This window comes from Neofelis nebulosa, chromosome 3 (genome assembly GCF_028018385.1).
Source record: "Neofelis nebulosa isolate mNeoNeb1 chromosome 3, mNeoNeb1.pri, whole genome shotgun sequence".
NCBI classification, from domain to species: Eukaryota; Metazoa; Chordata; class Mammalia; order Carnivora; family Felidae; genus Neofelis; species Neofelis nebulosa.
Genome location: NC_080784.1, coordinates 105,034,951 through 105,047,338, shown reverse-complemented (window position 1 = coordinate 105,047,338; position 12,388 = coordinate 105,034,951). Strand labels below are relative to the sequence as shown.

The following is a 12,388-nucleotide window of genomic DNA, read 5'->3' as shown; positions in this document are numbered from 1 at the left end:
TCCAGTTCCATCCATATAGTTACAAGTGGCAAGATTTCATTCCTTATGATTGCCGAATAATATTCCATTGTGTATATATATATATATATATATATATATATATATATATATATATACCACCTCTTCTTTATCCATTCAGCCATCAGTGGACATTTGGGCTCTTTCCATACTTTGGCTATTGTTGATAGTGCTGCTATGAACATGGGGGTACATGTGTCCCTTCAAAACAGCACACCTGTATCCCTTGGATAAATGCCTAGTAGTGCAATTGCTGGGTCATAGCGTAGTTCTATTTTTAGTTTTTTGAGGAACCTCCATACTGTTTTCCAGAGTGGCTGCACCAGATTGCATTCTCAACATATGTATTTTTTTAAAGTTTATTTATTTTGAGAGCGACAGAGACAGTGCAAGTGGGGGAAGGGCAGAGAGAGAGGAAGGGAGAGAATCCCAAGCAGGCTCCATGCCCAGTGCAGAGGCTGACACAGGGCTCTAATTCACGAAACTCTGAGATCATGACCCGAGCTGAAACCAAGAGTCTGTCACTTAACCTCTACTGAGCCACCCAGGTGTCCCTAAACTATATTTTTAAAATCATATTTTCCAGGGGGCACCTGGGTGGCTCAGTAGATTGAGCATCTGACTTCAGCTCAGGTCATGATCTCATGGTTGATCTCATCATGATCTCTGGAGCCTGCTTTGGATTCTGTGTCTACCTATCTCTCTGCCCCTCCCCTACTCACTCTCTTTCAAAAATGAATAAACGTTAAAAATTTTTTTTAATTATATTTTCCCAATTACAAAATATAGATTCCATTGCTAATGATATCACAATCCAATATCTAATTCTGTTAAGGAACATACTGTAAGTGCTTACTTTAGTACTTTGTCCAGAAATGTCAACCACTTTAAAATGCGTAAGTGTATCATAAAATTAAAATCGTATGTATTCAGCATTGGACAATATTTACCACTTGTTCTATTTACCTACCACTGTGTAATAAGCCATCTCCAAACCTAGTGACCTAAAATAAGTAGTTATTTGTGGACTGGACCTGTGGATTCAATGTGTACTGACATAGTTGTGTGGGCTGGGTTTGTGGACTGAATGGGGACTGATATGGTTTGTGGGCTGTTAACAGAGACATCAGTTCTCTCTCTCAGTCTCTCCTGTAATTGCAGGAGATGGTTGCAGCCATGTGAAGGTTCAAATAGGCTAGGTGTCCAAAATGGCTTACTCTCATGACTGGCAGTTCGTGTTGACTGTTGTGTGGAGTGCCTATCTCCAAATGATGTGTGATCTTCCCAGCATAGGTCCAAAAGACACAAACAAAAGCTACAAAGTTTCTTATGACCTAGCCTCTGAGCTTCTAGAATATTACCTCTGCTGTATTCTATTATTGATTGGTCAAGCAAGTCACTGTAGCCAAGCCAGATTCAAAGGAAGGGAAGGTAGACTCTACTTGTGGATGTAAAGAGCAGCATGTGCATACAAGAAGGGAAAAAACTAATGGCAGCCATATTGAAAACATTACAACACCAATATTCTAACTAACACACATTACATTTTAGATGAATGATTCTAGGTTTCTTCGTTTTGTTCCAAAATATCAAGTTAGGCATGGAAATACTGAATGATAATGTAAGTACTATTAAAAAAATTCTGCAGAAAAATCACACTTCATGCCTGGGACCAGTTCAATCCATCACATCAATGTAACTCTACCCTTATAACCCTAAATACAGTGAAAGAGAATTTAACTCCACAAAATACTTTTGTCCATTTTCCTATAGGATAATTTACCTATCCAATACATTTGTCAAAAGTATGAAATCCAATTTGTTTTAAGTTTTTGTCTCTTACTCTCAAATCCTAAGGAAATTCAGGGAACCAATCATCATGTTCTAGAATGCCTGAACCATAAGTCCTATTTTAAAATTAGGGACATCATTTGATATGCCAGAAAAGTATTCCTAACCAGAGAACTGAAAACTTTCTTTGCTAATAATTTTAAGAATGCTGACTAACTCATGAGCGTAGTTGCACAGAGGATTAAAAAAGGAGGCACTCGGCCAAACGGGTTGATGACCATCAAAAATAATTTTCACAGAAAAGAAAAAGAGAAAAAGAAAGGGAGAAAATGTTGCTGTCAGTCCCTGAAAGGGAAGTTATTTTTCAAATGGTCTGATTTTCCCTTTTACAAAGGGAAATCTATCTTATTGTGATAGAATAAGAATGTTCAATTTCATGAAGGTGTATTTTCTGAGCCAAATAAAATATAATAGTCTCAAAGCCATTTATCTTAAATAATTTGCAAGGCATATAAAATTCCAAGAAATATGTGTAGAAACAATAAAAGATTTACTAATTCCAAAACCAAATTAAAGATGTTTTCAAATAGTGGCAATGAACCATACCCTTTAGTCCCCATAGGCACAAAAGCTGGTGAGATTTCGAAAAATAAAAAATAAAAGCAAATTACAATGTTTTCTCTAAAGCCATAATAAAGTTTTAAAATGTTATTAAATTTAATTTTAATCTCTTTCTCTTTTCTAGATATAAAACTACTCTAGGGATGCCTGGGTGGCTCAGTTGGTTAAACATCTGACTTTTGGTTTCAGCTCAGGTCATGATCTCATGGTTGCGTGAGTTTGAGCCTGGCATCAGGCCCCTCGTTGACAGCGCAGAGCCTGCTTGGGATTCTCTCTCCCTCTCTCTTTGGCCCTCCCCTGTTCACATGGCCTCGGTCTCTCTAAAATAAATAAATAAATAAATAGATAAATAAATATATAAACAAACAAACAAACTACTTTAAATCTCTAAATCTACTAGCTACTCTTCCTGTCTCCATGTGGAACATCACCATATTCTGAAGGGCCCCTTCCAAGCATCCCAGGTTCATCTGGACTCCTCCCTATTCTTCATCACCTACAGGTAGGACGTGTCTAAACCGTTTCAATACCATTTCAAAGGTGTCTTTCACCTATGTTCTTACTTTCAAGTCCAATGGCCACCCAGTGTGAGCTCCCTGTCTAGCACAGCTGACTCAAGCATGCCTCCTGACTGGGTCTCCCTGCCTCCAGTACTGCCTCCTTTCATTCACCTTTGAGTGTATCTTCAGAGCAGCCTTTTCAATAGAGAGCTGATCATGTCACCCCTACTCAAAATAAAACACACCACACAAAACAACATGCTTCCAGGATTCCTACCAAATCAGTCCCGGCCTGTTGCCACTGCAGCCAGACTTCAACGTGCATCCTCAGACTTAGTCATGGCAGACAGGCCACCTTCCGGGATCCTTAGCTACTATCTCTCTCATTCTGCCCCTGCGGTTACATCTGCCTAGCATGCCCTCCTCCATAATTCTCAAAGCTCAACTGAAATACCACCCTCTCTCTCTCTGGCATTTCCTGGAATGAGTTTACCCACCCCCTTCCTGATTCAGCAGATTTGTTTCTGCATCTGTCTCTAGGTTTTTTGTGAATGCCTCATAATGTGTTCATGAGGACTGCAAGCTGATTCTTGCCCTTAAAAGACCCCTTTTTGTTCTCAACCAAGGCTACAAAAATCCTATACAATGTTCCTGTAGCTGGGGAAATTCTTCTTGCCTCTTCCTCCTCTTAGTATCCACTTCTCACTCCTCCTCTTCACCCGTAATGAATTAACTCTTCTTTTTCCTTCAACATCAAGCTTACACTGCATCCACATGATGCACCAGCTGGGTGCTCTGGTGATATTTTTATATAGTTTTCAAATTGCTACATTGGTATACCATCCCCAAAGCCTCCAGATAAATTCAGCAGTGCCTGATGCCCAGGGACTCTGAGACATCCCACTCCAGTCTGGCCTTAGAGACCCAGGGTCTCACGGCATGGTGGCAAAAGAAAGTGCAAAGTGCATGAGCTTGCTAAACCCACCAAAAAACCTGAACTACCAGAGGAGCTGGGATAAGAAGATTCATGAAGAAAATTAACAAAATATAAACAACATAAAAGACTTGCTGTTACTTTTAACCACTGGCAATTACTTGCATCTTCATATTTGTAAGAACTAATCTGGCTATTCCCACAAACAAGGCTAGAGAGACAGCTGTGATCTTGAAAGTTATGTAAGCTAACTGGGTTTCTAAGTGGTGTTCAAAAAGCAGACTTTCTGGAATAACTTTTTAATTTGTCCAGGTGCTTTCCGTGTTGAACATCACAAATGATGAAGTAAGATGTGAAACCTTCAGTAGTAAATAATTATAAAAATAATTCCTTTTGAACCTAATGTTGACAAAATGGATATTTATGAGAATGTGCCTTATCTCAGTGAGTGTTTTGGCTCTATGTGTCTAAGACAATAAAAACCCAAGGTCCATAATTGCAGATGATTTTTGTTCCTAAGTGTACTGTACTAACTTGCACTTGAGACATTACACATAAAGATATCTACCTCAGATATAGTTTAGGGTGGTCAAGAAGACCTTTTAGAAAAAGGACTATAGCGATAAGGAGGGGAGAGGTCTGCCAGTGTGCCTAGAGCATCTCTAAGCCTAAAACCCCTGGGAAAATGAATACTTCCTTTTGAGCTTGTTTCAACAAGCCTTGGTTTGAAGCCAAATTAAGGAATCCCTCCCACGCCCACACAAAAGAAGTCTTGCTCCCCACAAGAGGTGGTCTCCTCCAACACCCAAGCAGAGGAAAAAGTCCAGGAACGGTAGGAGAGAAGGGAGATAAGGAGAGATACTTGGACAAGTGACGAGAAATGACTCCCAATGCACTGCCCTGTGGGAGGCCTGCCAAGCCCTTGCCCCGAGGCAGACTGACCTCTCCATAGCCTGGGAAACAGAACTGCTTTGTACAAACCTAACACAGTGGTCTATGCCACATGAGCCTGTAAATAGGGATGCTTCCCTAACTAAATGGAGGTGTTAACTAGTCAGGGAGTGTAAGATTTTCTGCTTTTATCAGCTTCCAGGCAGATAATTAATCTAGAGATATTATATACAAGAAGTTATCCCAACAGACCCAGACAGCTATGATAAATTATTGCTTTTAAAATGTGAAAAAACACAAAGAACATCACTCCCACCCTAACAAGAAAAATAAAAAGAGCTGGATAATCTACATCATTGTTTTGAACCCAAGGTCATGGGGCATTTTGTGAGCTTAGGTCACCAGACAAGCAGGTGAACTAAATGCCACAGAAGTGGAAGATAAGAACTGCTTCCCCTTTGCCTCAGCACAGAGGAAGTGACAGCTGTCACCTAAGTGAGTAGGAAGAAAACAAGTACAATGCTAAAGCGTTCTTAAAGGCCCATTGTGTGTTCTGGAGATAGCTCAGATTAGAATCATGGGGACCCAAGTACCTTAGAAGTCCACACCAATCACAGCTTCTTTTCCATTGGCTCCACCATGTGGTCCTGAGAAAGATTAGGGGCAGGCCAGGACTTATCCGTGTTCTGGTCCTCGCATGATTACAAGGTGGTGATGGGCCACCGCCAGGGAATAAGCACAACACCACCATGGCCACAGTCCCTTCTGATGCCGGAAACAAATGCCTCTTCTCTGCCATGTTTTGTATCTTATCTCTGTCAGGAGGCAAAGCCATCTGCTGCTGGGGCTGAGGCAGGAAACCCCGGTACACCCTGGTCTCAGGAAAGGGCTCTGTCTCTGGGGAAGAACAGAACCTTGCCCACACCCTGCACCCTGCACTGACTTAAAGGGGAGGTACTCTTGGACTTGCTTTTGCTCAAGGTCCGCAATGAGGTGCACAAGAGGTCTGCTGCTGTCAGAAGAGGAGCAGAAACCTCACTTATGCCCCAAACTTTCCACTGACACGAGGCCAAGTTCAGCCACCAGACCTTCTAGACCTGTGCTGTAAAAAATAACTTTCTGCGATGACAGAATTATTTTATAGCTCTGCTGTTCAATAGAGTAGCCACAAGCCACATGTCCTATTAATCACCTTTAATTTTAATTAAACTACAATTCACTGTAGTTACAATTAATTGCAATTACATTTTATTTTATTTTTTATTTTAGAAACAGAGAGAGAGTGAGAGGGAGCAAGCATCAGTTGGGGAGGGGCAGAGGGAGAGAGAGAATCTTAAGCAGGCTCCACACTCAGTGCAGAGCCCGACATAGGGCTCGATCCCATGACCTGAGCCAAAATCAAGAGTTGGATGCTCCACTGACTGATCCACCCAGATGTCCCTACAATTACATTTTAAATAGCCAGTGTAGCTAGTGCCCAGGTCACTGCAGCTCTAGACCTGAACTAAGGCAGAAGCAGAAGTTGCCCACCACTCGGTAAGAGCAGGAATGCTGAGAAAGCTCTATCTCAGAAGCTCAGGTGCATAGCACCTGCCTCATCCTAAAGCTAGAGGAAGAGAGGCAAGAGTCCTCTGCCCCACTCACATCTCATGCTGAGTAACAAGCACCAGCAGATTACAACCAGTAGAGGTGCAAAGGCAGAGAGGAAGAGAGGGAGAGACAGGGAGAGAAGGTGACCTCTTCTGTGGCAAAGGCATACGGGGTCTGTCAGCAGAGTAGAATTACTGCAGAAAACTCCTGACCATCCAGACCATCCACTAAGAACATGGAAACAGCAGCCCACCATGGGAGGAGCTTAAAAGCTATGGTAACTACAGCAACAAGAGAGCCAAAATTAGTTCAACTCTTGACTAGATTAGCTCAATCCCTCACATTAATGATCTGTCTGAAAAAGAGGTGTGCCTATTCCCAGGTATAAATAATATTTACATTGGTCTCTACTATTCTTTTACACACAGTAATAGGCACTGAATCAAAATTTTGTGTGACACACAAAAAGCAACCCCCCTAAACCCATTATCAACAGACAGAATAGGCAACACAACAAGATTGAAAGATGGTCCAGATGGTGAACTGATCAGATAATTTAAAATAATTATAATTAATATTTTAAGAATCCAGTGAAAAGGTGGACAACATGTACAAACAAATGGGCAACTTTAACAGAGACATGGAAATGACTTTTTAAAAGCCAAATGGAAATATTGGAAGTGAAAAACATGATATCAAAGATTAACTCCTTTGGGGCACCTCGGTTAAGCTTCTGACTTTGGCTCAGGTCATGATGTCATGGTTTGCGGGTTCGAGCCCTGCACTGGGCTCTGTGCTGACAGCTCAGAGCCTGGAGTCTGCTTAAGATTCTGTGTCTCCCTCTCTCTGCCCCTCTCCCGCTCATGCTCTGTCTCTGTCTCTCAAAAAGAAATAAACATTAAAAAGTAAACAAATAAAAGATGAACTTTTATTTCAATAGGCAGACTGGGGACAACAGAGGAAAGATTCAGTGGAACTGAAAATATCTGAACGGAAAATAGAAACACAAAGACAAGAAGAAAAACACTGTGATCTGTGATCAAAAAGCAAAAAGCAAACCTAGCAAAACAAAAACAGAAGAGAACTACCAAGAGCTATGGGACAACATCAAACAATCTAACATATATACTTGACATCCCTTAAGAAAAAGAAAGAAAGAAAGGGACCAAAGAAATAATAATAATAAAAAAAGGCTGATAATTTTTCCAAAATGTAACTATTAATAACAAATATAGATACAAGCAGGATGGATACATCTAGCACAACAGAGTGTAAGTGCTGAAAACCAAAAATAAGGAGAATATACAATATATTGGAGGAAATGGATGAAAAGAAATCAAAAAAGGAAATTAAGTCTTGGACTTAAGCTGTGGCCTCTCCATAAGAGACCAATGACTGTTTAGCCTTTTAGTAAAATGTGGATTGTAGCAAAGCTGTCTCCCACACTTGCAGCCCTTACTGGACCATATAAACAATACTTGAGTGAAAGGATTTTGTGTTCCTTCACGAAGGCATCCATGCAGTAACCACAGAATATAAATCTGAGGATGCAGGCATGGCATGGCATTTTGTGCAGACTCACCAAAACTTCTCAAAGACGGAGCCTGCTGAATAATATAGTTTTTGTGGTAGCGGAATTAAAATTATCTTTTGAAATAAGTCAAAAATGCCCGGAATTAGAGCTATCTGAATACCAAACGTAATGGGAGTACAAAACTGAAACTGAAATGTGTTATGGACCAAATGTAATGATATCATCTTTGCATTTGTTCCTATAAAACCCCAATAAGACTGGGAAAATAAAAACTTGCACAGCTTGCTCCTCTACAACTGTTTTTAAAACTATCTTTTGGTTTTTGATATTAATTAGATTGCCTCAGCAGATAATCTTAGCTTTTGGAAAGTTGTGCTAATATGCAGAGGATATCTGTATCTATTTAATGCTTAGGAAATACAATTTCAAAACTAAAGCTGCCTGTTATAAAACACAAATAATGCATGAGAAAGAATTTAAAGAAGAGTTTGAGGCAAAACCTGAAAGGCTCGTATCTATTTAGCCTGTTCTTTGGGGTACTCTACTATTCGTAGGGAATACTGTCTAAAATCCTGGGTGCTTCTGTTTGAGGCACTGTCGGGTGTTCCCTTAATCAAAGGGTCGGATTTGTTTTCTTTTTCTGCAGTTAGTGCTTGAGAGCTGCTAAAAGGTACCACCTGCACCTGGACACCTTGAGGCAGTTTCAGGATCCTAGAGTCAAGGCTCAAATATTCAAATGAACATGAGGCTTTTAAATTTGGGGTCATTACGGCAGTTTGTTTAGTTTAAAAATATATGGAAAGTACACTAGTCAGTAGAATGAAAATAGTTAAGCAAATAAAAGGCAAATGTGTGTAGTAGGTAAGGGGGTGGTCTCTGTAGCCAATCTGTTTGCGTTCCCATCTCAGCTCTGATACTTACTTGCTTGTGCCTCAGTTTCTCATTTTTTAAAAAGGAACCATAATAATACCTACCTTAAAAAGCCCAAAATTTTTTTTTAAATTTACTAACAAATTGTTATGAGCTCTTAATAAACAAATTGTTATGAGGCTTCTTAAATGAATTAATGTGAAGGCCCAGACTAGTACCTGGCATGTGATTGGTGGTCTTTGTATTTATTATAATTATTTCTATTAGTGTCATTAATAAACTTTATATTAAAACAAAGTAAAAATGGATTAGTTGAATTGGAAATATCATACTTTCTTGAGAGAACCCAAAAGACTTTTTTTTTCCTGCTGTGACTTAAACAGACTCTTCTGTGGTATAATCGTGTTTATTGTGGGTCATCATGTGGAATAATATAATATGTTCCCATAATGCCCAGAATTGGTTAACGTCACCAGTTTTGATGAGAGGGACCAGGATTCCTTTGCTGGTATACCGGCATCTTTAAAACACATTATTAACACTACTATAAAAACTGTACACATATAAGATAATTTCCTAAACTGAACTAAAAACAACTTAAATATCTTTAATAGTACTAATTGTAAAAAAAAAAAAATATTTTGACTATGCACATTTAAGTCATATTATGAGCAGTCATATTTGCCTCATCCTTTATTGTTTACGAAGTAATTGTATATTCCATAAGTACTCCAATTACTAATATTCATATAATATAAATATGATGTTATAAACCAGAACAAGAAACCCGCTATGGATTTGCTTTAATGAGTAGAGAAACTGCCCGTGTCCTCCACCAGAAAGACAAGAAGAGTTATTTTCTTAATAGGACCTCAGAGGGTATCTTTTATGGCCTACAGAACTGGAATGGAAGGCTAGAATATTATTATACTGGAAAGGATTTTATTATTATGTGTTTTCTCTAAAGTTTTTATTTTATAGTTAAGGTAAAAAGTGAAATCCAGGAAAGGCCTAAATTAGAATTGCTCTTAGGGGATTAAGCATGTCCTTAAAAGCTGGAAAAATATGTCATTTATATACAAACCATAAGCACTGTTAAAAGGCCAGACCAAAAAAGAACAGCATGAGAAATAATGCAGTGACAAGACAGGTACAGCAAAATCCAGAACTATTTAAAACATCAAATTTCCAAGTGGAAAGTTCATAGAAAGTATCTATCTGTGCCCTAAACAGAATAGTGAGCTAAGAAATGTAGCTGGATACAGGGTGAGCTGTTCATGGTCTTTAATATGGCAGGTGACTTAGATGCTTGAGTTTGGGGAGCCATATGTAACAGAATGAACAGTCCAGAGAGAGGTGTTGACAAGCAAAAGAACACAGGGCACCCTTGGAAAAGATTGGAAGGCAGCACCAGGCACACCCTGTAAAGCAGTGAGTTGTCCTTTCCAGTTTTCAGCCCCTACCAATAACTCACATTATTTTCAACATCTTTCTTGCAAATGTACTTGCTCATATGTATTAATTAGTGGTCACAGACTTACAGACAAGCCTCTAATTCAAGAATGTCCTTGTTACTGGCAAATGCTCTGCAAGATAGCATCTTTTATACTTTTTAGTATTAAAATGTTGCTATCTATTTATTTGGCACTTTGCAAATTATAACTCCTATTCCTCCTAAACACATTCAAAACTCAAAGAATGGGGAAACTTTTGGAGTTTGGACTTTTGTTTCTTTCATTGTTTTTTCTTTTAAAAAAAGTGTATCCCCAAATGTCCATCATAAATATAAACCTATAATTTCAGATACATCACTTTTATTTTTTTATGTAAAGTTAAATAAATTTTTTAAATTAAAAAAATTTTTTTTGGGAGAGAGAGAGACAGAGAGTGGGGGAAGGACAGAGGAAGAGGGAGACACAGAATCTGAAGCAGGCTCCAGGCTCTGAGCTGTCAGCACAGAGCCCGATGTGGGGCTCAAACTCACAAACTGTGAGATCATGACCTGAGCTGAAGTTGGAGGCTTAACTGACTGAGCCACCCATGCATCACTAAATATCTTCCTTTTTAAAAACAAGTATAGGGGGCGCCTGGGTGGCTCTGACGCTTGGTTGAGCGTCAGACTTCGGCTCAGGTCATGATCTCACAGTTTATGAGTTCGAGCCCCGCGTCGGACTCTATGCTGACCGCTCAGAGCCTGGAGCCTGCTTCAGATTCTGTGTCTCCCTCTCTCTCTGCCCCTTCCCTATTCATACTCTGTCTCTGTCTCTCAAAAATGAATCAATGTTAAAAAAATTAAAAAAATAAAAACAAGTATAGTTTTTTATACTAAATATTAATGAGTTGAAATATAATCTTACCCTGGTATGGGTACGAATATGCATCTTCAGTCCATCATTTTTACTGAATCCTTTCTCACAGTAAGGGCATTGATAGGGCCGCTCACCTGCAAACAGAGGAAGTCTCCAGGTCAGAAAAAAGTAAGGTAGCAAAGCACTGTGCCATTTGGTAGGCCCTGCACTACCAAAAAAGAGGCTCCACATGCAGCTGAGCCAACACACGGTGGGCAGTTCAGGGCAATGGACTGTGTCTTCCCCTTGTGCACGGAGGGACTGAGCCCAGAGCACTTCAGTATTTAAACATTTGCCAACATCAGGCTTGTGGCATGTTCCTTTTAATACGTGAGTCCAAGTTAAATCTCCTGATTTTATGCTGGGCTCAATCTCATGAACTGTGAGATCATAACTTGAGCCAAAATCCAGAGTCAGACAGTTAACCCACTGAGCCACCCAGGTGCCCTGATTCTTTGTTTAAAAAATTTTTTTTTAATGTTTATTTATTTTTGAGAGAGACAGAGCACGAGCAGGGGGAGGAGAGGGAGAGGAGGACACAGAATCTGAATCTGAGCTGTCAGCACAGAGTCCGACGTGGGGCTCAAACCCACAAACCACAAGATCATGACCTGAACCGAAGTCGGAGCTTAACCAACTGAGCCACCCAGGCGCCCCCTTGATTCTTTGGTTTTAAAAAGAGATTTCATATTCTATATCAGTTGGGGGTGATGAGTTTCAAAAGAATTTCACAAATTGGTAATATGTTAAGTAGAACCACTGGTAGTTCAATAACTGATCCATACTCGCTGAGATTACTGAGTACCTTCCATCTAGAGGTTATTATTTAGAAAACAGGCAAACCATTTTTAAAAAAACAAGTGAACATACACAACACATTAAAAGAAATTTTACTGTGAGATGACAAAATGTGACAAAATTTAGTCTCCAGGACAAATCTGAAGCTACCCTCTAGTCAAAGCCTAATTATTTAGAAAGAACAGTAACTCAGAATCACTATTTATTCTTTATTCTCTCATTTAACAATGCACTTACATGGCAGGATGCCAGACCCTGCAATCAAAGAAGGACACACTAAAATGTTTGCCTTCAGCATATGTAAAACTTCCATGTCTTCCCTTTCCCTCAGAGACAGGTCTTTCCTTTCATAAGCAGCATATGTTAGTCCTTTACTTGCTCATGTCCCATTTGAGTCTCACTCTTGTTCAATCTGGGTATCACTCGCATTATTCCAGCAAACTCCCCTGTGAGGTCAACAATGAACTCCCTGTTGCTCCAATGGTCACTTTTC

At 39.6% G+C, this 12,388-nt stretch overlaps 1 protein-coding gene across 5 annotated transcripts in view; it reads right to left on the bottom strand.

Annotated features, from left to right (window-relative positions):
* Nucleotides 1-12,388, bottom strand: part of PRDM5 (PR/SET domain 5) — a 209,240-nt gene that overhangs the window by 39,418 nt on the left and 157,434 nt on the right. For 3 of the 5 annotated variants that reach the window (XM_058721492.1, XM_058721494.1, XM_058721491.1), the window contains one exon: nt 11,107-11,192. The exons of 1 other annotated variant lie outside the window; for it this stretch is intronic. In XM_058721492.1, the coding sequence (XP_058577475.1) occupies nt 11,107-11,192 (86 nt within the window). Of the gene's footprint in view, nt 1-9,186; nt 9,270-11,106; nt 11,193-12,388 lie in introns of those variants that run through there. One more of the 5 variants, XM_058721493.1, reaches the window with a different exon arrangement.